The 26,911-nt window shown below is 41.4% G+C and overlaps 1 protein-coding gene and 1 long non-coding RNA gene across 6 annotated transcripts in view; both read right to left on the bottom strand.

Moving 5' to 3' along the window:
* Positions 1–12,123, bottom strand: part of LOC118366198 (aldo-keto reductase family 1 member B1-like) — a 69,066-nt gene extending 56,943 nt beyond the window's left edge. Inside the window, exons 1-10 of one of the 5 annotated variants that reach the window (XM_035748686.2) lie at positions 11,929–12,116; positions 7,570–7,737; positions 7,231–7,347; positions 6,873–6,950; positions 6,511–6,633; positions 5,696–5,802; positions 5,337–5,418; positions 4,564–4,647; positions 4,383–4,465; positions 3,193–4,117 (exon numbers count right to left, since the gene is read on the bottom strand). In XM_035748686.2, the coding sequence (XP_035604579.1) occupies positions 4,075–4,117; positions 4,383–4,465; positions 4,564–4,647; positions 5,337–5,418; positions 5,696–5,802; positions 6,511–6,633; positions 6,873–6,950; positions 7,231–7,347; positions 7,570–7,737; positions 11,929–11,994 (951 nt within the window). In that variant the 5' untranslated portion in view covers positions 11,995–12,116 and the 3' untranslated portion in view covers positions 3,193–4,074. Of the gene's footprint in view, positions 1–3,192; positions 4,118–4,382; positions 4,466–4,563; positions 4,648–5,336; positions 5,419–5,695; positions 5,803–6,510; positions 6,634–6,872; positions 6,951–7,230; positions 7,348–7,569; positions 7,738–11,928 lie in introns of those variants that run through there. The other 4 variants (XM_052491855.1, XM_052491856.1, XM_052491858.1 and 1 more) reach the window with 4 other exon arrangements.
* Positions 12,124–16,615: 4,492 nt separating this feature from the next.
* LOC118366199 (uncharacterized) lies at positions 16,616–22,028 on the bottom strand. Its single transcript, XR_004821905.2, has 3 exons — positions 21,930–22,028; positions 21,050–21,109; positions 16,616–17,388 (listed from the first exon to the last, which is right to left on the bottom strand). It is a non-coding gene; the product is annotated as an uncharacterized LOC118366199 (long non-coding RNA).
* Between the last annotated feature and the right edge of the window lie 4,883 nt (positions 22,029–26,911).

Below are 26,911 nucleotides of genomic sequence, written 5' to 3'. Positions count from 1 at the left end.
CTGGGATAGTTAGAAGGTTGTCAGAACTCATGGTGGTAAATACCTGGACTCCCGCCTGTGAAAAGAGAAAAATTGAGAAAAATACCTGGAAAAAGTGGGCACTTATTTTAAATGAAGACGTGCCTATATTTAAAATTAGTCCATTTGGAAAGTATTCAGACCCCTTCACTTTTCCCACATTTTGTTAAGTTATAGCCTTATTCTAAAATGTATTAAATCGGTTTTTCCCCTCACCAATCAACACATAATACTCCATAATGACAAAGCAAAACTGGTTTGTAATTTTATTTTGCAAATAAATAAATAAAAATAACTGATCACATTTACATAAGTATTCAGATCCTTTACTCAGTACATTGTTGAAGCAGTTTTGGCAGCAATTATAGCTTCGACTCTTCTTGAGTATGACACCACAAGCTTGGCACACCTGTATTTGGGGAGTTTCTCTTATTCTTCTCTGCAGATCCTCTCAAGCTCTGTCAGGTTGGATGGGGAGCGTTGCTGCACAGCTATTTTCAGGTCTCTCTACAGATGGTTGTGGAAGGTTCAAGTCCGGGCTCTGGCTGGGCCACTCAAGGACATTCAGAGGCTTGTCCCGAAGCCACTCCTGAGTTGTCTGGGCTGTGTACTTAGGGTCCTGTTGAAATGTTAACCTTCACCCCATATTGAGAGTTGTACACAAACGGACAAGAGATTCGTTTTGAACCTATATGCAAGGCAGGGATTTAACCTGGGAGCCACTGAGACCTTCACACTTTTACCGGTTCATATGTTTGACATTGACAGTTGTTGAATTGTACTTAAAAAGAGAAAATGTCAGATTTGAACCCACAATCTTTGTTTCAAGCCACTGGTTCCTTCACACTTCTACATGGTTATTTTGTCGCCTTCAAACATATGTTTGGCTTCGAGCTGAGACAAAGACGTGAAAGTTTCAACAGGAACCGGAGAGGATTCGCTATGGAATGGTGAGTCCAGAGTTCCAGAGTGTCTAGATGCTGACTTCAACCCCACTATCCTCTTTACCTGTTCGTCCCTGACGTACCCTCCTCCTCCTCCTCACTGCAGGGGAAACAAGCACAAAGACTTCCCTCTGCATGCAGAGTACTGAAACCTCAGAGTGGAACTGTAGCTTAAGACAAGAGAACGGACACTGACCTGACACCCACATTCCTATACTGTAGTGCCCGTCTTCCTGTCTGTGAAAAACACTGGGAACATACAGTAGCTGTATATAGATTCAACCAATACTTTGACATTGTTCTTGAGATACAGAAAAGTTCAGGAGGCGAACAGAACGTCCACTGATAATGTCAGTGTGTAATGTAATACAGTTGAAGTCGGAAGTTTACATACACCTTAGCCAAATACATTTCAACTCAGTTAACAATTTCTGACATTTAATCCTAGTAAATATTCCCTGTCTTGGGTCAGTTAGGATCACCACTTTATTTTAAGAATGTGAAATGTCAGAATAATAGTAGAGAATGATTTTATTTCAGCTTTTATTTATTTCATTTTTCCCCCCCAGTGGGTCAGAAGTTTACATACACTCAATTAGTATTTGGTAGCATTGCCTTTAAATTTTTTTACTGTTTCGGGTAGCCTTCCACAAGCTTCCCACAATAAGTTGGGTGAATTTTGGCCCATTCCTCCTGACAGAGCTGGTGTAACTGAATCAGGTTTGTAAGGCCTCCTTGCTCGCACACACTTTTTTAGTTCTGCCCACAAATTTCCAAAGGGATTGAGGTCAGGGCTTTGTGATGGCCACTCCAATACTTTGACTTTGTTGTCCTTAAGCCATTTTGCCACATGTTTGGAAGTATGCTTGGGGTCATTGTCCATTTGGAAGACCAATTTGCGATCAAGCTTTAACTTCCTGACTGATGTCTTGAGATGTTGCTTCAATATATCCACATCATTATCCATCCTCATTATGCCATCTATTTTGTTAAGTGCACCAGTCCCTCCTGCAGCAAAGCACCCCCACAACATGATGCTGCCACCCCCGTGCTTCGGCTTGTAAGACTCCCCCTTTTTCCTCCAAACATAACGATTGTCATTATGGCCTAACCATTCTATTTTTGTTTCATCAGACCAGAGGACATTTGTCCAAAAAGTACAATCTTTGTCCCCATGTACAGTTGCAAACCGTAGTCTGGCTTTTTTATGGCGGTTTTGGAGCAGTGGCTTCTTCCTTACTGAGAGGCCTTTCAGGTTATGTCGATATAGGACTCATTTGACTGTGGATATAGATACTTTTGTACCTGTTTCCTCCAGCATCTTCACAAGGTCCTTTGCTGTTGTTCTGGGATTGATTTGCACTTTTCGCACCAAAGTATGTTCATCTCTAAGAGACAGAATGAGTCTCCTTCCTGAACGGTATGACGGCGGCGTGGTCCCATTGTGTTTATACTTGCGTACTAATGATTGTACAGATTAACGTGGTACCTTCAGGCATTTGGAAATTGCTCCCAAAGATGAACCAGACATGTGGTCTACCATTTTTGTTTCTGAGGTCTTGGCTAATTTCTTTTGATTTTCCCATGATGTCAAGCAAAGAGGCACTGAGTTTGAAGGTAGGCTTTGAAATATATCCACAGGTCAATGTCCAATTTTCCAAGCTGTTAAAGGCACAGTCAACTTCTGACCCACTGGAATTGTGATACATTGAATTATCAGGGAAATAATCTGTCTGTTAACAATTGTTGGAAAAATGACTTGTGTCATGCACAAAGTAGATGTCCTAACCGACTTGCCAAAACTGTAGTTTGTTAACAAGACATTTGTGGAGTGGTTGAAAAACGAGTTTCAACGAGTCCAACCTAAGTGTATGTAAACTTCCGACTTCAACAGTAAGTGCCAAATAGTGTTGCCTTTACTTGTTCAGAGTTTAAACACGTTTATTATAAATGTTGCACAGTTGTAAGTGTACTTACATGTTGGAAAGTGCCTTTGAAATCATGGTGTCCCTGTGCGCCTGGTTCTAATATGAAATTCTATTCATCATTACTTAGACAGCGCTCTTTAGAGATATATATATATATATAATATGTTAACATTGACAATTTACACAGTAAAATGTGATTCATTCCAGAATTTATTGATGTTCTGCACTAAAATGTCATGTATTTCTATATATTTAAACTGCTAACCATGATATGAATATTTTCTTATCAACTGCACAATGACTGGAGCAAAGAAAGCTTTATTGGTAAAAAAAAAATGTTTTTAAACTTTTACAAAAGAAAACTGGGAATTTCACAACAGTCTCAACCCACATCATGAGTCAGCCAATGAGTAGAAGTGCTTTATCCTGTTTGGCAAGGAGTGTGGATGACTATTTCTAGGGAAAACGGCTCCTATGAGTAGGAATTTGATGGAAGGGAGTGTCCAACAAAATATCTTCATGCATATAGGTCAATGTACTATTTGGATAAGCTATGTCTATATGCCAATTTTCTACTCGTTGGCTGTTTTTATCCCTGAAACAAAAACAGATGGATTTAAATGAAAAATCTCACAGTTGATATGTAATACTGTACATCACATACACAATGTCCAGGTGCCATTGTGATATTTCTGTAACTTACTTCAGTAAGACCAGGTATGACATACCCAGCTCCTATGGTTGAACTATGAATTCCTATGGTTAACATCAATTCTATAAAGTCATATGGGTATTATATGGCCTGTAAATGTGGATGAAAAAGTTTGTGAGAGACCATTGTAGACTCAAATCGAAAGAGAAACAAACTAGGTCATGTGAGAAGCCACAAACACCCTACTGTGCGTTAGCAGATCCTAGGCTCCAGATTTCCTACCAAACCCTCAAGCTTTTTTCAATCCTACCATGTGCATTATGCTTGGTTAGCATTCTATAACATAGGTCAGAGTGTATATGTCATGAGAAATACAATACTGAAACACACAGATACTAAATCAGTCAATCGCTAGAAACTAGCTCAAGGATGGCTATTTATGCATATTGTCTTAAAGGGAGAAATAATAATGAATCTAAACAGAGAGAGGACAGACATCTCAAGCAAGTCATAGCACCAGATGTAACTTTCCTTAAAATTCAGCATTGAAGGGGTAGTCCTTGTGCTTCATGCTCCTGGATGAAAAGGAAAAATAAACACCATTCAGAGAGACAGTACAGTTTTTCACATGTTCAGAAATCAAATAAACATGAAGTATATTTGCATTCAAAGAAAAGTAACAGCATAATACACATAGCTGTCATCATGACATTAAAATGATGATTTGACTGAAATTTGACTTCATAATACTTATTTAAACAGTTTGAGCCTCTGCAGAGAGAGTGTATACTGTAAAATACAGTACATTGGTCAAAATAAACCACGTAAGGCCTCACTCACCCTGTCATTGGGCAGACTCTCCAGTTCCTGTTGAAGCCCAGAATGGTCTTCATTTCCTCGTCGCTCAACACAAAGTCAAACACCTGCATGGTTCAAAAAGACAATTACTCCACAGCCACACACGTGAACTAAATCAGATGACACACCTCTTCAAATAATGGAGAATTATGGGTGATAATACCTGGAAATTCTCCTGGATACGTGTCGGGGTGATAGACTTGGGAATCACAATCGTGTTCCGTTGGATATGGAAGCGGATCAGGACCTGAAGTGAGGATGACGGAGAGAGGAAAGCAGACATGTAAATGGGATCCCAGGTTAAAGAAAATATCAGTACGGTTCGGGTTGGCTCGATAGTGTGAAAAGGGTATTAGAGTAGGGGCTAGTGGTTAGAGCATTGGGACAGTAACCGAACGGTTGTTAGATCGAATCCCTGAGCTGATAAGGTACAGAATATTTCGTTCTGCCCCTGAACAAGGCAGTTAAAAAAATAAAATAACAAATAATAATAATAATAATTTGTTTCTGGGGATTATTAGGTGACCGTGATGGTTTGATGGCCAGATTGGGAATTCAGCCAGGACAACGGGGTTAACACCCCTACGATAAGTGCCATGGGATCTTTAATGACCTCAGAGAGTCAGGTCACCTGTTTAACGTCCCATCTGAAAGACAGCACCCTACACAGGGCAGTGTTCTGGGGCATTGGAATATTTTTTTAGACCAGAGGAAAGAGTGCCTCTTACTGGCCCTCCAACACCACTTCCAGCAGCATCTGGTCTCACATCAAGGGACTGACCAGGACCAACGCTGCTTAGCTTCAGAAGCAAGCCAGCAGTGGTATGCAGGGTGGTATGCTGCTAACCCACTGTTTCTAGGCCATCATTGTAAATTAGAATTTGTTCTTAACTGACTTGCCTAGTTAAATAAAACATTTTAAAAAGACTATTGTACCTGGGCAGAGGTCTTCTTGTGCTTCTCAGCGATGGCCTTGATGTTGGGATCCTCCAGTAGGGAAGGGTCCTCTGGTTTGGCCCTGTTATTGACACAGTGTTACAATCTTTTCACAGGGACAACTGTAAATGGCTGTATATGTTCAGAATTCATGTACAAGGTGAATGTACATGGACTTTACCAAACATTAGGAACACCTTCCTAATATCGAGTTGAAATATTGGATTTAACAAGTGACATCAATAAGGGATCATAGCTTTCACCTGATCAGTCTGTCATGGAAAGGGCAGGTGTTCTTAATGTTTTGTATGCTGAGTGTATATCTCTCAGGTATTATTCGTTGAAGTATACACCCTCACCATGGTCTGTCTGGGGAACCCAGGGGGCTGTAGGCTGTCACAGAGATGCCATTAGAGTGACAGTAGCTGATCAACTTCTCCTGGTTCAGATAGGGGTGGCATTCAATCTGGCAGTAGAAAGAATGTGAGGTTATTCAACTTCACCTACAGTTCTTATTACAACACACGGGATGTACTGTATTATAAGTGAATTAGTGGTGGTATTTTATCTTGAGAAAGATACATCATTAAATTATATGGTGGATTACAAATTTAAAAAAACATTTATTTTAATTAAGACCCTTTGTGTATTACAGTCAAATAAGCCCAATAAAGATTAGCTGTTTATTCGGGAAGCTGTTCAGTGTGGTGACAATAGAAAGCACAAGGGGGTCTGTCCACTCAAATAACCAGATAGATATGTACCCGTTAATCAGGATGTCTATTGGGATAGATGTGCCTGGAAAACAGCAGGAATAGAAGGTCACCAAAGCATCGCTGCCTTGCCTCAGGGAAAGAGGCTGACTATAAAAGGCACTAAACAGGCCTTTATCTGACTAAGCGGTCACTGTGAATAAGACAATGGGGCAGGGATATTGACAATGAGGCCTCTGCCCTTTGAGGGAGGGTTTAAAACAAGCGTTGGGTGATCAGTGTCCTGAAAAGTCTAATTTAGAAGAAGGTTGAGGGATACAAGATACAATTAACGTCACATAAGAATATAGGATCAGCATTGTGTGCTTCACAATGTACTGTGTTGACCCCAGTCGTGCAAACTTTTTGAGTGACTATCGCCATCAGTAAACACTCATTCAGTAATGAAGGAAAGTCAGTACCTGGTTGTTGGCAGGTTTATACTTGAGGCCTGGCTTGTTCAGGATGAATTCAATCTGGTCTTTGTTAAAGTTGGAGACACCGATAGCCTTGACCAGTCCAGCATCCACCAGCTCCTCCATAGCCTAGTATACAGGACAACATGGCATCCCCATTGTGTGATAAGATTACAATAAACTCAGGGTTGTATTCATTAGGGCACACAACGGAAAACAAAAATGAGCATTTCTTATTGGACCAGGTAGTCCCTGTTTCAGTCCGTTTGGTGTCTAATGAATATAACCCAGTTGAAGTGATGTTCAATTGAAGAGAACTGTAGTGTCCTGTAGTGTCTTCGAGGACGCGTCCTCTCGCACTGACTCACCTCCCATGTCTCCAGGAATTTGGAGCCATCGTCGATATTATTTCCATTGCTGTCCGTAGGGAAGAGGTCCTCTCCCGGCTGCGCAACAACGATAGTAATTATAAAAGTCATTAGACACTCCTCTTACAACACCTGGGGAATTCAAATCTGGACCTTGAAGCCAGTTCTACTGCTGATTTTCATTCTTCCGCTCTTATCGGGGACTGATTTAGACCTGGGACATTATCAAGTAGAACAGAAAACAGCAGTACTCCATACCTCCGGGATTTGATTTGAATACCCCTGCCATGAAACAATGGCGCCTACTGGGGCAAAAAAAGCTATAAGTGAGATAGTGTTAAAATGATATTAGTCTCACCTGGAAGCCCATGGGCCAGTGTATCAGGTAAAGATCCAGGTAGTCCAGTTTCAGATCACTGAGAGTCTTCTGACAGCCTTCTTTCACCATAGACTTCCCATGGAATGTGCACCACAGCTGCAAAGAGAACAAGCTTGACTTGCGTAACTACCACCCAATTTCCTCAATTCAATCTAAACCACAATTTCACTAGCCAAGATTTGATTTGATCATCATATAGCCTTGATATCAAGTTCGTTATTTTAAATAGCATACTAAAAGAATGGTTCAACTTCTCACTGCAATGCCAGTGGTACAAATTTGAGAGCAGATAACTGTACTGCAGACAGTGAATCTCACCTTGCTGACCACGAACAGTTCCTCTCTCTTCACCACCCCCTCCTTGACCATGACATGAATGCCCTCTCCCACCTCTGTCTCGTTCTGGTAGATGAAGGCCCCATCGATGTGCCTATAGCCTGCAGCTATGGCCGCCTTCACCGCATCAGTTACTTTACCTGGAGGGGACTGGTACAGAGGGAGCAGGAAACAGAATGATTCATTCTTTCAAATGATTCAACTACAACCGTATCAAGATCTTCAGTAGCCAAATCGGCAGTTGAAGGCATGCTTAGGACGTTACGGATACGGCGGGGCGTTACTTCGCTCATCACGCTCTAGCGACTCCTCGACTTTGGTCGTCAGTTTAACAGTATTTCCTCTGACACATTGGTGCGGCTGGCTTCCGGGTTAAACGGGAGGGTGTTAAGAAGCGCAGTTTGGTGGGTCGTGTTTCGGAGGATGCATGACTTAACCTTCGCCTCCTGAGCTCATTGGGGAGTTGCAGCGGTGAGACATGATTGAAATGGTGAGAAAAAGGGGGTAAAGCACATTTTTTTTTAAAACAGAGGCACAGAATAAGTTAGAAGAAAAACAAAAAGAACTGGAGAAACGTAGTCAAGAACGATCATGTGTAATATAAACTGAATATACTAAATGTTATGAACTCCTTCCTAATATTGAGTTGCACCTCAGAACAGCCTCAATTCGTTGGGGATTGACTCTGTGTCGAAAACGTTCCACAGGGATGCTGGCCCATGTTGACTCAAATGTTTCCCACAGCTGTGTCAAGTTGCCTGAATGTCCTTTGAATGTTGGACCAGTCTTGATAGACACGGGAAACTGTTGAGAAACCCAGCAGCATTGCAGTTCTTGACACAAGCCGGTGTGCCTGACTACTGACTACCATGCCCCATTCAAAAGGCACTTAAATATTTTGTCTTGGCCATTCACCCTCTGAATGGCAGACATACACAAGACATGTTTCAAGGCTTAAATCATTTAACTTATCTCCTCCCCTGCATCTGCACTGATTGAAGTGGATCTAACAAGTAACATCAATAAGGGATGATAGCTTTCACCTGGTCAGAGCAGGTGTTCTTAATGTTTTGAACACTCAGTGTATCACAATAAACAAAACTGGATGGAAAAACGCAGCAAATTATTTTAGAATTGTCAACATAAAAAACATGAGCTGGCACACACCCAGAAAAAAACTAGTTTGTGTGGAGGTGCTGACTAAAGGCAAATAAACTATTAACTATCAAAATAAATATAGTCTCAGACTCCACATATAACCTCCCAGTAATTTATTGGGTATTTACCAACGTTTCAGCATCACGGTGCCTTCTTCAGGGCAATGTCATGAGTACTTGAACCAGGTTATGGAGACAAACAGTGCAATTAGTGTAACTAATGACAATAGTGAGGGGTGTGTCATAATGATGACGTTTATTAGAATGAATTAGTGAAACTGTTAAAAAAATATATTTTTTTATGGCATATTAAATTAGGCTATTGTTATCATATAGAAACATAATTGAATATTGTACATAATATTTGCATCAACATACATTGTTTAATTAATTCAATTTCACATATTTAGTCGTTTCGTATTTCATTTCATATTTGTTATATATAATCCTTTTGGTTCAACCTTAATGCATAATAAGCATCATCAACAGGGGGAACATATTAGGTTTATGCTAATAAGCTGTCAAATATATAATACTGGTTCATAAACTAAACGATTGTTTATTAGAAAGGCCTGAGATCAAAGTCAATATTCAGACCACTAGGGGTCAATGTTTGACCCAGTAAGCCTCCCATTGTAATAGTAGGATCTCAATGTCACCTCCGGGCTGACAAATCATAAGAGGGTGGTTTACAGAGATACAGTAGGTGGAATGGGCTGAGAGCAGCTGAGGGGTGGGTTCAAAATACCATGATCTATAAATGTTGTGACTGAAAATACTATATACAGTGCATTCAGAATGTATTCAGACCCCTTGACTTTTTCCACATTTTGTTATGTTACAGCCTTACTCTAAAATTGATTAAATAAAAACGTCTACACACAATACCTCATAATGACAAAGCTAAAACAGCCTTTTTGACATTTTTGCAAATGTATTAAAAAAAACTAAAACAGAAATACCTTATTTACATAAGTATTCAGACCATTTGCTATGAGACTCGAAATTGAGCTCAGGTGTATCCTGTTTCCATTGGCCATCCTTGAGATGTTTCTTCAACTTGATTAGAGTCCACCTGTGGTAAATTTAATTGATTGGGCATGATTTGGAAAGGCACACATCTGTCTATATAAGGTCACACTGTTGACAGTGTATGTCAGAGCAAAAACCAAGCCATGAGGTTGAAGGAATTGTCCATAGAGCTCCGAGACAGGATTTTGTCAAGGCACAGATCTGGGGGAAAGGTACCAAAACATTTATGCACCATTGAAGGTCACCAAGAGCACAGCAGCCTTCATCATTCTTAAATGGAAGAAGTTTGGATCCACCAAGACTCTTTCCTAGAGCTCGCTGCCCAGCCAAACTGAGCAATCGGGAGAGAAGGACCTTGGTCACGGAGGTGACCAAGAACCCGATGGTCACTCTGACGGAGCTCTTGAGTTCCTCTGAGATGGTTGTTCCAGAAGAACAACCATCTCTGCAGCACTCCACCAATCAGGCCTTTATGGTAGAATGGCCAGATGGAAGCCACTCCTCAGTAAAAGGCTCATGGCAGCCTGCTAGGGGTTTGCCAAAAGGAAACAAGATGAGAAACAAGATTCTCTGGTCTAATGAAAACCTGAATGCTAAGCGTCACGTCTGGAGAGAACCTGGCACCATCCTTACAGTGAAGCATGGGGGTGGCTGTGGGAATGTTTTTCAGTGGCAGGGATTGAGAGACTAGTCAGGATTGAGGGAAAGATGAACAGAGCAAAGTACAGGGAGATCCTTGATGAAAATCCTCTCCAGAGCATTCAGGACCTCAGACTAGGGCAAAGGTTCACCTTCCAACAGAACAACGACCTGAAGCACACAGCCAAGACAACGCAAGAGTGGCTTCGGGACAAGTCTCTGAATATTCTTGAGTGGCCCAGCCAGAGCCCGGACTTAAACCCAATCAAACATCTCGGGAGAGAACTGAAAATAGCTGTGCAGCGACGCTCCCCATCCAACCTGACAGAGCTTGAGAGGATCTGCAGAGAAGAGTCGGAGAAACTCCGCCAAATACAAGTGTGCCGAGCTTATAGCGTCATACCCAAGAAGACTAGAGGCTGTAACTGCTGCCAAAGGTGGTTCAACAAAGTACGGAGTAAAGGGTCTGAATAATTATGTAAATGCGATATTTAATTTTTTAATATAAATTAGCAAAAATGTCTAAACTGTTTTTGCTTTGTCATTATGGGGTATTGTGTGTAGAATATTAAGGGGGGTAAAAACATGTATCAATTTTAGAATAAGGTTGTAATGTAACAAAATGTGGAAAAAGCCAAGGGATGGGTATATATGTGTATGTGTAATATCTCTATCGGATGTGTTTAAGTACTATGTATCCAGATGTAATATGTCAAATAGCAAAATATAGTTATGCAACTACTGTGTAAAAAAAAGTTTCATGTACGTAAATTGTATATGTAACAAAAAAAGCAGTAAAAACAAAATTATTTGTCCTTCAAAAGAGGGAATGGAGGATGGTCCAATAATAAATACTGCATTTTTTAAATATATATAATGCAGTAACCTACAAAATGTCCCTTGTGGATTCAAATGTTACAGACTTGATCACAAGATATTGCACAAAGGGGATTTGTGACTTTGAATGATACAGCTATGAGGAAATGGGTGCAGCCTTTCAACGACAAAAATCACAAGACCAAGGCAAAGCTTTATTGTAACAGAAACTATGGGGTCTATTGCCTGTTCCTAAAAACGTAAGAGTTCACATATCTATGGGGTCTATTGCCTGTTCCTAAAAACGTTCACATATCTTGACTAGCTAATATTTTGACAATACAGTAGGGCAGGCTATATATAAAAAATCTAAAATCGAACAAATATCAGTGCTCATTTTATGGAATTGCAGCTGGCTCCTGTTTTTTTTTTTTTTTTTTTATCGTCGAGAGCTTTCTAAATAGAGAAAAGTAACGTTAATTGAGAATATATTATAGTTCCATAACGGAAGAGAGAAAGCTACGTATTCATATGTCATAAATGCATACCATTCTGTAATTTCCAAAGTTGCTAACTAGCTCAAAGACCAAAAAGAACTCAAAGAACTCAAAAAGTTGGACCTAGCTAGCTAGCAGTATAGCTAGCTTTCTTGGCAAAATACAAGTAAAGGGGATTACTTGCTAAATTTAGAACAAACCTTCCACGTCCCGAGACCGAGAATGGGCATGTCTGCACCGGTGTTCAATTTCACGGATGTTGCCATTGTCCTCTTTGTTGCAAAATATACCTTTAGATACTTGTTTGCAATTGCAGACGGTTCTAGTCCAACCTCAAGTGCAGCGCAAAGTGCAGAGACTACGAATGGTACAGCAGCCAGCCCATATTGGTGATCGATTGCTTACGCCTGGAATTCTATATAGCTGAACATCCTGGACAACAGCGCCACCCGGTGCCACCCTCACTCTCTTTATTAATGATTTTTACAATGGCACAGATGAGTCGCTTCATATAAACCTGGAGATGGATTTTAAATGTTTCCAGCATACGAATACGTTCTTTGCAAAACAGAATCCTGAACCAAAATAGTTTAATAGCATTTTCACAAATGGAATAATCATTGCTGCCCCCCCCATATACCTTGAATTCAACATTTGCATCTTATCAATTTGTTTCTGAAACTTAATCAAAAACGTTTGCTTCACCTCAAGCACTAGAGGGAGACATTACCACACCGTTCAGCTTGCAATCAAACGCTAAAAGGGGCAATTGCAAATGTTACGATTTTTTTAAACTTAAAAATACATATACTCATCGAATTCTTGAATAATATAACTTAAATGCCTCGTGAGCTTAGTTAAATTGTCTTACCGCATCAGAACCCAATATATAAGCATGTTTTTACATTGTTTGTAAACACTATATTGCCCCAAATATGGTTAAAACTATCACTTTGATTTATGGATGCTCAGTCAGTCCTTGCATTCATAGCTCTGTCTATGAATTTGAGAGTGGTCAAATTTCTCCAGCCCCAGCCCCAAATGCACTCCAAGGAAAAACTGAAATTATGCATTTAGTGATACACGCATGAAGTCAAAAGGTTAAATTCTCATATGGTATTGATACTAAGATTTTAATATTTGTGTGAAATGTGAGGAAGAGATGTGGTCAAGCAAGAAAAACAACCATTGCATTGCCATCAATATTCCTATTTTAAAAAATAAGAAAAAGACTAAGATAAAGCCTAAAGCATGTGATTTAGGGGGTAAAATATAGACGAGTCTTTAGTACACTCAACACAAATATAAACGCAACATCTAAAGTGTTGGTCCCATGTTTCATGACCTGAAATAAAATATCCAGAAAATGTTCCATATGCACAAAAATCTTATTTCTCTCAAATGTTTATACAAATTTAATTTGGTCCTTGCTAATGAGAATTTCTCCTTTGCCAAGATATTCCATCTGTCTGACAGGTGTGGCATATCAAGAAGCTGATTAAACAGCATGGTCATTACACAGGTGCATCTTGTGCTGGGGACAATAAAATACATCTCTAAAACGTGCAGTTTTGTTACACATCACAATGCCGCAGATGTCTCAAGTTTTGAGGGAGCGTGCAAGTGAAATGCTGACTGCAGAAATGCCCACCAGAGCTATTGCCAGAGCATTTAATGTTCAGCCATCTCCAACGTAATTCTGGAGAATTTGGCAGTACATCCAACCGGCCTAATGACCACAGACCACGTGTCACCACGCCAGGCCAGGACCTCCACATCCGGCTTCTACACCTTCAGGATCGTCTGGAACCAGCCGTCCGGATAGCTGATGAAACTGAGTTTACTTCACCGAAGAATTTCTGCACAAACTCTCAGAAACCGTTTCAGGGAAGCTCATCTGCGTGGTCGTGGTCCTCACCAGGGCCTTGACCTCTTTGCAGTTCGGCATCGTAACCAAATTCAGTGGGAAAATGCTCACCTTCAATAGCTACTGGCAAGCTGAAGAAGTGTGCTCTTCACAGATGAATCCCGGTTTCAACTGTACCGGGCAGTTTGGCATCTTGTGGGTGAGCGGTTTGCCGATGTCAGCGTTGTGAACAGAGGGCCCCATGGTGGTGAGGTTCTGGTAGGGCAGACATAAGCTCCGGACAATGAACACAATTGCATTTTATGGATGGCAATTTGAATGCACAGAGATTCCGTGATGAAATCCTGAGGCCCATTGTCGTGCCAATCATCCGTCGCAATCACCTCATGTTTCAGCATGATAATGCACGGCCCCATGTCGCAAGGATCTGTACACAATTCCCGAAATCTGAAAATGTGCCAGTTCTTCCATGGCCTGCATACTCACCAGACATGTCACCCATTGAGCATGTTTGGGATGCTGCGGTTCGACGTGTATGACAGCAAGTTCCAGTTACCGTCAATGTCCAACAACTTTGCACAGCCATAAATAGGGGAGTTGGACAACATTATACAGGCCACAATCAACAACCTGATCAACTCTATGCGAAGGAGATGTGTCTCCAGCAGATGCATATCTGTATTCCCAGTCGTGAAATCCATAGACTAGGGCCTAATAAATAAATCAATGAAAATTGACTGATTTCCTTATATGAACTGTAACTCAGTAAAATCTTTGAACTTGTTGCATGTTGCATTTTATATTTTTGTTCAGTGTAATTTCCTATACACTATCTTGAATTTGAACCTGGTTAAAAATTCAAGAAACACAGTATACCATAAGATTTAGTATTTACTTACCCTTTGGTAAGGGCTGGATTCATTCCTTAACGCGAAAGATCCGTGTAAAAATGTAAAGGTAATTTTTGATTGAGCCAACACATGCATCGTTTACCTTGAATGCAGTCTCCACGAATGCGGAACATTGTCTTTACATTTTAATCAAGCTATAACACGGAACTTCCGTGATATGGATTGGATTGACTCCAGCCCTTAATTAACCAGGTTAATCTCGGTGTCCCTTCCACGGGACGGTTGAGCTAATGTGGGCTAATGCGATTACCATGGTAAAGACATATCTGATATTGGCAGAAAGCTTAAATTCTTGTTAATCGAACTGCGCTGTCCAATTTACAGTAGCTATTGCAGTGAAAGAATACCATGCAATTGTTTGAGGAGAGTGCACCATTTTGAAGATGAAAAGTTATTAATAAACAAATTAGGCACATTTGGGCAGTCTTGATACATTTTGAACAGAAATACAATGGTTCTTTGGATCAGTCTAAACTTTGCACATACACTGATTCCATCTAGTGGCCAAAATCTAAATTGCACCTGGGCTGGAATAATACATGATGGCCTTTCTCTTGCATTTCAAAGAAAAAAATACAAAAGAACAGTTTTGTTTTCTTTGTATTATCTTTTACCAAATCTATTGTGTTATATTCTACTACATTCCTTTCACATCTCCATAACCTTCAAAGTGATTCCTTTCAAATGGTACCAAGAATATGCATATCCTTGCTTCAGGGCATGAGCTACAGGCAGTTAGATTTGGGTATGACAATATAGACTAAAATTGAAAAAGGGGGTAATCCTTATTTTTCTAAAAATCTCTGTCTTGAAACATGTGCAATGTGAATGTGTGGAGCCTACTGTACGTATCAAGTAGTTATTCACCACCATAAAGAATAAGCCAAACCCCAAAAGGCAACCAAAAGAAGAAAAAAAAACACCACTTTTGTCAAAGTCAGACAAAACCTCACAGACCTTTAAATGAGCCGTTCAAAATTCTGAAAAGGACGTACTGTAAGAAAAAATAAGAAAAGAAACAAGAAACAGAAAAGTTATCAGAGCCGCTGTCTGCGTATCTCACAATGGCTCTCGCTGAAGTTTGTGTCTCTTCTGATCTTCTCCCAGCTGGACTTCTGATTTCCACCCCGTCTCCTCTGATCTGCCTGCAGACATCCGACAGCCTTTTGCCAGCCGGTGAGCTGTCAAAGTACCCCTGGAATCAAACGCACAGCCATCCCATCTCCATGCTCTGGCATGATCAAAGAGGCACAGGTAAGCCAGACATGGAGCCACATACAATTGCCATCTAAAAAGGTGGAACATTTTCATTTTTTAACGTTTATCTTTTGTGTAACTTGACTAGGCTGAGATGACACGGCTCCTGGAGAACAGAGTCAATGCATCGATCAGAATCAAGGACAAGAAGTTGATCAGTTTTGAAGATAAGAGAGATTAGTTCATCTTGATCTGACTGTCTCTAGGAAACTTTTGGACAAAAAGTTCAACACTGTAGTGAGTTGTCTGAACCTCTCGGAAGAATTTGAATTTAAGATGGAATTTTCATCACCTTCCGTCTAAAGCTCATGTTTAAGTCAATCATTAAATACATATATATACTGTCACTGTCTCATCCATGTCAAGATATGGCTATATGCTTGATATGAAATACAATATACCTACTATTACCTATGTTAAAGTACAGGCAAGAATTTATAGATAAAGAGAAATATGGACAGAGAACACACATGCACACACACACAGGCTATTGACCCAGTATTCCTTTCTGATGCCGCTAGTGATCTACTGATCTCCAAGTCTGGCCTCCCTGATGTGTATGGTTATAATGGGGTCTCTGTGGGCCGGTGGCCATGCTTCCCTTCTTCTCCCTGCTCCCTACCAGAGATCACACACTAAATCTTTGAGTCCTGACCTGTCCTGTGGAGATCAAACAGTATCGCTGTGCTCGGCTCGCCGGACCTCCTCTCTCTCTCTCTCTCCGACTCTGTCTGTCTGCCAGGGTGCACTGGGTCATCCCTGTCCACACAGAGGTAATACTGAGTGTCAGCTCCTGCTGAGTTCAACCACATACCATACATTCTGTCTACGGACTAAACACAACATAGGAGATATTGTCATCAGGCTTTTATTAAAAATCTCTACTGCAATCAATGGAAAATGCTTTTTATCAACAGAAAAACATCAAATCAAATTCAAATCATCTACATGATTTTAGTATAGATCTTCACTGGAAATACCAGGAATACTAGCAATCTCAACTGGGTTAAAAGACGATGAACACTAACAAAGCAGTTATCATTGAATTGGGTCTGATCAATGTGAATCAAATTAAAGCAGTGGATTATCATCTTCTGAGAAAAGTTATTTGCAGGAAAACACATAACAATGTAGAAACATAGAAACAGAAACATTGTAGAAAGTCAATGGTTCATGAAATATGAACGTGTCACTTTCTTTAAGCGTTTGATGGAATTCTGGCTGGACAATCAGACCTTGATGATGATACTTGAGTTCTCAGAAAGAAGAGGAGAGAGGTCATGTAAAGACATGCAACAAGTAGTCTGCACTATCCACCTCACCATCACACAAAATAACTCCTCTGTCCAGTGGGACACCCGCTGCCCCTCTCAGAGCTGGACGACCTTTCACCTCTTCTGGGCACTGAGGCAGACACGAGCCTCTGAGTGTCTGCTTCCATCGTCTGCCCATTCCCTCCCTGTGTGTTTGTAATGCGGTGTGTGTGCGTTCGGAGTGTGTGTGTGTTTGTGTACGGTCCGTGGAGCATCCATAGCCACGGGCCTCTCCTGGCCACTCTTGGCCCCTCAAACAAGGCAGAGGCTTCAGCTTGATTAACCACTTAGTTCATCCTCTCAGACAGAATACTGCAGGGAGAAAAAGCAGAGTAATGAAGTGCTACTCTGATGCCTGGATGTTTTGGGGTTCAATATTGCTTTGCTCCCTGTGAATAATCTGAAGATGTTTCTTTTTCGTCAAAACAAGTGCCCACCCATGTCCCTCTCTCGTCAGCCCTAACTGGTGTGAATAAACATAATCAATATAGTACATATTTTGAGAGGGAATCGGAGGCTTTTCCCCTCAAAAAATCACTTCTGAATGGCTGTTCGTCTTTCTAATTATATAGATTATACTGTGTGTGTCAGACATGGGCTCAACAGACGCGGAATAGAAGAGTGCTTTGCCTTTGTACCGGATGGAACAGAGTGTCAGAGTTCCACAAAGGTTGGCAATTACGTTCTCCCATGTGCTTCTTTGTTCATGGGAAGAGGAACTGCACTCGACAGACAGACATGGATAGACTGTCTCAAGAAGGATTGAGGAGTTGAGGAGTCAAGACTTAGTTGAAAGTCAAGTGACTGTGCAGAGCCGGCGAGTCGAGCAGCAACACTCGCGGCTAGACACATATGCCAATCCCCAGACCCCACTGTAAACTGGGGTTCAATTCCCACATCCACCTTTCCTACTGTTCTCCTACTTGCCTGCCTCCCTCTGTCTCCAACTTGCCTAAATGAAGTGCAAAATGAAAAAAGTATATCAAGTAACCGCTGTCAGTAATTCTCTTTCATGACATCAAATTGTCTCAATAAATGAGTTTTAGTATGAATGTAGGTAATGCATCTGACTTTCAGGACTTCAAATAGCCCCGTTTACTGTAAACAATATTCTGTTGAGGATTTTCACAAACATCCCTCATTGAGGAAATAGATGACACATCAAAAACGGAAAATTCACCTGAAGCTCTTACAAAGAATTGCTCTACTTTCGATCAGCGCTCCAAACGGCTCAAACTCCCTCTGTCCTAACAATTGCAACCCTCTTTGAAAAAGACGCCGTGGAGTGAGGGATGTGGCACACATTCAACAGTACACGTAGCGTGATGACTTGTCAAAATCTGTGGGTGATTATTTCTGTCCAAGATATGTCCAACCAAGGATTTGACGAAACAACTTCCCTTTGCACTCCGCTCCAATAGACACAAAAGAGGAAACAGGGTTTTGGTTAAATATCTAGGGCCTTTTCACTTGCCCATCCAGGGCTGATATCTAAATCTGAAGTTTCACTACTAAACTATAAGACTCAATTGACTTCACCTCCAGCCTTGCTACCCACTCCAAACACAGGTAGGCTATTCCATATAAGGGCCAGGTTTCTTACTAATAACCAATAATCACAGATTTATCTGAACAGATATTTCTGATTTATAAATTGTAGCTAGCAAAGTTTTGTAGCAGTAGGCCTGTGTGATTTTCATTTGAATTGAATTTCATGATTTTGGATGATGATGGAATTCTGTCCCTGCAGACTTGTCTGTGTTGCTTGAAGTAGAGGAGGTACATCAAACCACAGATCTAGGATGCTTCCCTTGAGCATAAGGGAGGATGGAGTATCTGATCCTAGACGAGGGCTTGGATACAAATTCGACCTACTCTGGTCCTATCCATCTCGAACTTCTCCTCTAACCACATCCTGCTTAACAGGAGGTATCTTATTCAGGATGGATTGCTCTTTACAAACATAGGAAACATTTAAACTGTTGACACTTGTTGGGTATTTTTAAGTGATGGTTCTGATTGGCTATGCCATGTTGGGGAACTAAAATAACCCTATATGCTTTCTTTATTGAACCAGTTAAGAACAAATTCTTATTTACAATGACAGCCTACCGGGGGAAAAGTTCAGGGGCAAACAACAGATTTTTGTCTTGTCATTTAGGGGATTCGATCTAACAACCTTTCAGTTACTGGCCCAATGCTCTAACCACTAGGCTACCTGCTGCCACAATATAAGTTTCATTCTAAGTCTTTATATGCCCTCGTTAAAAATGGATGCAGCAATGCTGAGGTTTACTGCCATTTGATTTTCTACAAACAAAGAAAAAAAAAGCCTCCTCGTTTTGTGATTGAGAAGTATCAGGAAAGGAAATACAAAATGTGCAATACTGCATAGCTTTGGAAGTTCACTATTAATTCCTCCGTGCGTATTCGTTGTAAACTCAGCAGAAAAAAGAAACGTGCGTTTCTGGTGTAACTCGGGCAGTTGTTGCCATCCTGTACCTGTCCCGCAGGTGTGATATTCGGATGTACCGATCCTGTGCAGGTGTTGTTACACGTGGTCTGCCACTGCGAGGATGATCAACTTTCTGTCCTGTCTCCCTGTAGCGCTGTCTTAGGCATATCACAGTCAGTATGGACATTGTAATTTATTGTCCTGGCCACATTTGTAGTCCTCATGCCTCCTTGAAGCATGCCTAAGGCACATTCACGCAGATGAGCAGGGCCCATGGGCGTCTTTTGGTGTTTTTAAAAGTCAGTAGAAATGCCTCTTTAGTGTCCTAAGTTTTCATAGCTGTGACCTTAATTGCCTACGGTCTGTAAGCTGTTAGTGTCTTAACGACCGTTCCACGGGTGCATGTTCATTAATTGTTTATGGTTCATCGAGTGAGCATGGGAAACAGTGTTTAAACCCTTTACAATGAAGATATGTGAAGTTATTTGGATTTTTACGAATTGTCTTTGAAAGACAGGGTCCTGAAAAGGGGACATTTCTTGTTTTTTGCCGAGTTTAGAAAGTCGTGTCGCTGCAGCCTTGCAGTTGTTTGTGTTTGTTATTCTGCCCCGAGAACAGCATGTCTCATGTGCTGTGATTGTTTTTTTGTTTCAGTGAACTTCTACAGTGTACACAATGACATTGCAAGAAAAGCCTTCCACGCCCCCCTCTTTTGGGGGATTTCCTCTTTTGCTTGGTCACCAGATATTATTCTCAATATGTTTAGAAAAATATCTTGGACTTCTGTAATTTGTCACGATCATCATGGGACATTTGATTTTTATCATGTTAAATGGGCATCCTGTTTAGACGGGATATGTATTGCTTTGCACCCAATAGTTTGCACACACACTGGTGAGGGATCGAGGGAAACAGTGTGAGTATTTAAAAGGGCACATGAGTCATTACAGAACGTGTCACTATGACTTGGCGAAAACATAAAAAAAACAATGTTTAGAGGACAGAGAGGATTGCAGTGCCCACTGCATATGCGTACTGTGCATTATGGGTGGTGTGTCCACAATGTGAAAAGTGTTGGGTGTGCTGTTGTAATTTGTGTGGGAGTAGGCTACTGGATGAGTCAAAGTTCTTTCATGATTCATGTTATACCTAGGCTATTATAGGATTTCTGAATATAATTTAACCCAGCTGGATGTAAACATATAATAGTACTTTTTGTGACTGGGTGTGGAGATTCAACAATGCATTCCTATAGGATGGCAAGAGAGGGGAACCACTAGGAGCGTAGGAAATAGACTGCCCTCTTGTGGATCATAGGGGAAAGACAACTTGAGCACGAAGACAAGTTGAGCATCTTGGACATTCACCATCTTGGTGTTCAGTAATTCAGATATAACACAGATCAGATATTATACTAGTGTTAGTGGACTAAATAACATTGCCTCGTTAAGAAAAGGATGACGCTACTCTTCTATCAAGTGCTATGTCTGGTGATGGAAGAACCCTTCAGACACTCACTTTGCCGTAGAGGGGAAAAGAGTGGGCACTTCACTGCTCCACAGAGACTAACCTAAAATGCTGGCAGACGGTTTGGAGAGAGAGAGAGAGAGAGAGAGAGAGAGAGAGAGAGAGAGAGAGAGAGAGAGAGAGAGAGAGAGAGAGAGAGAGAGAGAGAGAGAGAGAGAGAGAGAGAGAGAGAGAGAGAGAGAAAAATATAGATCAAATAATGTACACATTGTATCATTGTACAGTCTAACAGTTCACTTCCAAGTGGAGACCATGCTAACCTTACCCCAGTGGGGGGTCTCATTGACTTCAGTGAATGTATATGTTGCCGCCCAGACCTGACCAACCAGAGATGACACAGAGGATGGAGACGAGGAATCTATCTCCCCCCTCTGAGACCACTCCACTGTCTCTTATGCTGGGGCGCGTTTGTCTTTGAAGTAATGAAAGTGATCAGATTGACTTGTGAGGCATTTATTCTGACAGACACAAGTGCATTTTCTCTCTCATGGGTAAGGTAATGCTGTAATCGCTAGGCAGACATGTCTGTCTGTCTGTCTGTCTGTCTGATAACTGAACACAGGTGGCACAAATTTGTGATGAGATGTTCCTGCCAGTAATGCATTTAACCGTGTCAAGTTCAATCAACAAGTGTGACATCTTGATGAAGGACACGAGCTGTCTGCTACCTCAAAACAAATAGCCTGTGTGTCAATATGCCTTTCTCAAACAACAAGCCCAAAGAGTGATCAGATTGTCAGGCAGCGTCTTGAAACACAAAAGGGACTGGTAGGCCTAATCTAGGCCTAGTCATTTCATAACTATGACCAATAATCTGAGTTCATTTGCACACATAACACACAGGGTGATTGTAGAGTGGCAGAGTGCTTACCGTTGGGCTGTACAGAACAGAATAGCAGTGCTGTGCTTGGAATGGGGCCTGCATCTCTCCAGTGTCCGTAGCCTCATCATTATCCCAGCTCAGTGAATCACATCCTAAGGAGAGAAAGCAGTCTCTCATGGCTGCCTGGTTCACAGCTCCATGGGAGGTGTTGAGGGACAATGATGGAGAATTAGCGGTGAAAAGAGCAAATAAATAGGTGCTTACTACTTGAAAGCTCTGCCACAAAGCCACAGCAGCCCACTGAAGACAAGAGAGGGAAGAGAGAAGAAACATGTTTTTTTTTCTTCTCTTCATGTCTTGCCTGATGAAAATAAAAGGTTGAGGCTCAAAGGAAGACATAGAGGCAGTGGGGGATAGGAGGTGACGCGGAGAGCAGGGAGCCTCACAGAGCGGTGGTGTCTATGGGAAGGGTTTTAATGAGGTGGAGGGTGGAGGAGTGGGTGAAAGGGGGTATTAGGGAGAAGGGGGGGGTTTGCTCGTCAGACTGTGACACAGACACTCAGAACATAACATCCTCCTGAGGAAACGATGCACTGACTACCTCTCTCTGGGGCTGAGAAGGACGTGTGTGTGTGTGTGTGTGTGTGTGTGTGTGTGTGTGTGTGTGTGTGTGTGTGTGTGTTTGCTTGCGCTATCCTTGTGGGGAGCAGAAGTCCTCACAAGGATAGTAAAAACAAGGACAATGTGGCCTGTCCCCACAAGGAAAAAGGCTATTTTAGGCTTAGGGGTTAGGTTTAGGGTTACAATTAGTGTTGGAGGTTAGGTTTAGGGTTACAATTAGTGTTGGAGGTTAGGTTTAGGGTTACAATTAGTGTTGGAGGTTAGGTTTAGGGTTACAATTAGTGTTGGAGGTTAGGTTTAGGGTTACAATTAGTGTTGTAGGTTAGGTTTAGGGTTTCAATTAGTGTTGGAGGTTAGGTTTAGGGTTACAATTAGTGTTGGAGGTTAGATTTAGGGTTACAATTAGTGTTGGTTTAGGGTTACAATTAGCGTTGTAGGTTAGGTTTAGGGTTACAATTAGTGTTGGAGGTTAGGTTTAGGATTACAATTAGTGTTGTTTTAGGGTTACAATTAGTGTTAGGTTTAGAGTTAGCGTTATGGTTATGTTTAGGGGTTTGGGGTTAAGGTTATGTTAAGGGTTATGTTTAGGGTTAGAGAAAATAGGATTTTGAATGGTAATCAATTGTTTGGTGTGTGTGTGTGTGTGTGTGTGTGTGTGTGTGTGTGTGTGTGTGTGTGTGTGTGTGTGTGTGTGTGTGTGTGTGTGTGTGTGTGTGTGTGTGTGTGTGTGTGTGAGTTCGGCAGAGGAGTAGCAGAGGGACAATGACGACAGCTGTCTGTTTTAAAAGGAGCGAGACAGAATAACATTTGCATGTTGCCCTCGAAAGACCCCGACTAAATAGCCTGGAAACCTGTTGAATGTAACTGGGATCTGATTGACCCATTGACGGGGAATTAAGTGATCATACCATGCTGTGAAAAAAAACAAGTTGCAGGAGAGAACACAATACGAGGGGATTCAAAGCTTTTAAGCCTCCTGACATGTCATCTTGTGACGCAATCATTTTCAAACTTGATTTTGTGTGTGACAAAACTGCACATTTCAGAGTGGTCTTTTATTCTCCCCAGCACAAGATACACCTGTGGAATGATCATGCTGTTTAATCAGTTTGTTGATATGCCACACCTGTCAGGTGGATGGATTATCTTGGCAAAGGAGAAATACTCAATAACAGGGATGTAAACACATTAGTGCACAACAGTTGAGAGAAATACGCCTGTTGTGTGTATGGAACATTTCTGGGATCTTTTATTTTAGCTCATGAAACACTGGACCAACACTGTGCCTGTTGCTTTTGTATTTGTGTTCAGTATACATGCTTATATAAATCATTTTAGTGGGCATACGTATATAGTCACATCCGTATTTTTCAATTCAACACTATCCACCCCTAACATAGGTGTCAACTGTTTAGCCGAGTATAGAAAAAGGCAGTCTTTGCTAAACCATTTGACCTCTAAATATGGCTAAGTAGTGTACTGGGTGCAACTGGGAACAAAAGCCTGGTTTAGTGACATTACCTTGCCCACAAGTGCCCATTAGTATATTACCACTGGCAAAATGGACTCCTTGTCTGAGAGGGCAGAATGTCCTCTACCTAATAGAGGGACCTACACACAAACAATTGCTGACACTGACCCAAGTCAAGTGCAGACAAGGCCAATTGTTCAAGATAGGCAGGCTAAAACAGGCATCACCCGTGGAATGCAGATATGTGGACAACATATATTTTCCCCGTCACCCAACTTCATCCAACACATGTGTCCTTTGTCTGAGATAGAATGGGCAATTATCTAGCACCAGTGTTCTGCAATGCTGGCGGCAGAAAAAAGAAGGGGCAATTACATAGTGTTTGCGTTATGCACCGAGAGAGGAATAGGGAGAGAGAGGTTAGGGAGGGAGAGAGGGGGAGAGAAAGAGAAGGGGAGAGAGGCAGCCAGAACCTCGCTAATTACCTCTCCGTGTGAAGGGATGAAGAGGAGAAGGGCCATTGCTTAGGGCCGACACACTTCTCCTTCCCTTCCACCTCACTGCCACCTCTCCTTACCTCCCTATTAGTGGCCCCTTCCCTTCTAGTCTCTGCTCTGTTTATTTCTCAAAGCTGTCTCTGAGCGTGTGGGGCCGTCTCTCCACTAACTGATCTCTAACGGAGAACACATGGGGATGACACACAGACATTCATACAGGCATGGGCCAGGGCAGCCGATGCTGGCTGAGGGGTCCTCATTTGTGCCAAAGGTGATTCACACCGTGGGCAGAAGTTGCCCGACTCCATATCTGCACAAAAGCACAAGGAGGATGAAAAGTATCAAATCGTACCAGTGGTTGCGGACAATTCTTTGACACATGTGTAAAATAGACTACTGAGAAAGGCCCCAAATTGACTTATTGAGGTACAATCTCTCTGTGGGACTATACAACATAAAGTAAGCCATGGCATTTAATTGTGTTCCACTGTTTAAGGACAGGCCACACTGTGCTGAATCATGATTTGGATGGATTCACCCCAATATGTCACTTTAGGTCATTTACATTGGTTTATTGGCAGACTTGTTTTCCCAATTTAATTGCCCAGCTTGATTTGGTTTATTTATCAACTGAATGCATTATGCCGCGGTAATTTCAATGGTTTATACAGAACATGATGCTCCCTATTACTACAGTGACACTCATTATCTCCTACTAGAAGAGACAAGGACATTACCCAGCATACATGACCCCATTGGTCCCATGTGGGTATTTGGTGGGCAAGGTGGGCAGGGGGCTAGCCCACACAAAGCCCACACCTGCACAAAACAGGCTAGCCTACCAGCCCAACACAGGACAGCCCACACCAGCCAAATACGGGCAAGCCTACACCAACCCAACACAGTCTAGCCTACACCAGCCCAACATGCAGTAGGCCAGCCCACACCAAGCCCAGCTACTTTATAATGTAGAGGCATGGGCTAATCATAATATGTGTGGTTGGTTTACAAATAGCCCAATTAAAGTTGTTAAGTAAAAAAATAACGAAAGATACAAATTGTTGACACTATTCAAACCAATGATGGTTTGGAAAATTAAAGACAATTATCTCAGAATCATCTTGTTTCAGATAGGAAAGTAGCTCTAGGTTTACAAGTTATTTTTGTGCAACCATTACTGAGAATGGGGCGGCAGGGTAGCCTAGTGGTTAGAGTGTTAGACTAGTAACCGTTCAAACCCCAGAGCTGACAAGGTACAAATCTGTCATTCTGCCCCTGAACAGGCAATTAACCCACTGTTCCTAGGCTGTCATTGTAAATAAGAATTTGTTCTTAACTGACTTGCCTAGTAAAATAAAGGTAAAAAATAAATAAAAAAATTAAAAATGACATTCCAGTAAAACATTTGTGTTGTGCTATGTCAATATTGTACAATGTGAATGATGAAGTCTGTGAAAAGGACTATGGTAAGTGCATGTGACAAAAATGTATCTGGTTTAAATATATGTTTCAGGACCCTGTCTTTCAAAGATAATTTGTAAAAATCCAATTAACTTCACAGCTCTTCATTGTGAAGGGTTTAAACATTGTTTTTCATGCTTGTTCAATGAACCATAAACAATTAATGAACATGCACCTGTGGAACGGTCATTAAGACACTAACAGCTTAGGCAATTAAGGTCACAGTTATGAAAACCTAGGACACTAAAGAAGCCTTTCTACTGACTCTGAAAAACACCAAAAGAAAGATGCCCATGGTCCCTGCTCATCTGCATGAACGTGCCTTAGACACATTATTCCATTTCTGTTAGTCACATGTCTGTGGAACTTGTTCAGTTTATGTCTCAGTTGTTTAATCTTGTGTTCATACAAATATTTACACATGTTAAGTTGCTGAAAATAAACACAGTTGACAGTGAGAGGACATTTCTTTTTTGCTGAGTTTATATATATATATATATATATCTGACAGCAACAACTTTATTGTTCAGATACAATGTAAAGGGCAGCCAATCCAAAAGGGTGGGCTTTATTTCTAGCTGCCCTTGAGGTCAACGAGCAAAGGTGGATCTGCCTAATGTGGGCAGCCTTTGTGAGGCCAATATTTTAGTCCCGCATTGCACCCACATCATGCCAATGTTTGCTGGGTACTTTTTTTATAACCCTTATTTGACCAGGTAAGGTGACTGAGAAGACATTTAGAGCAACAACCTGGGGAACAGTTACAGGAATGAGCCATCTGGAAGCTAGGGATGTTATTGACTTGCTAATTGTTTACTCCATGTGTAATTTGGTAGCCATCTTGGGAATTGAGCCAGGAAACTGGGGTTAACACCCCTACTCTTACAATAAGTGCCATGCAATCTTCAGGGTACCACACACTCATTTAACATCCAATCTGAAAGACAGCACCCTAAATCACTTGGAATATTATTTTAGAA

This window comes from Oncorhynchus keta, chromosome 33 (assembly GCF_023373465.1).
Source record: "Oncorhynchus keta strain PuntledgeMale-10-30-2019 chromosome 33, Oket_V2, whole genome shotgun sequence".
NCBI classification, from domain to species: domain Eukaryota; kingdom Metazoa; phylum Chordata; class Actinopteri; order Salmoniformes; family Salmonidae; genus Oncorhynchus; species Oncorhynchus keta.
The sequence above is the reverse complement of the archived record's forward strand: the minus strand, read 5'-3'. Positions and strand labels throughout refer to the sequence as shown.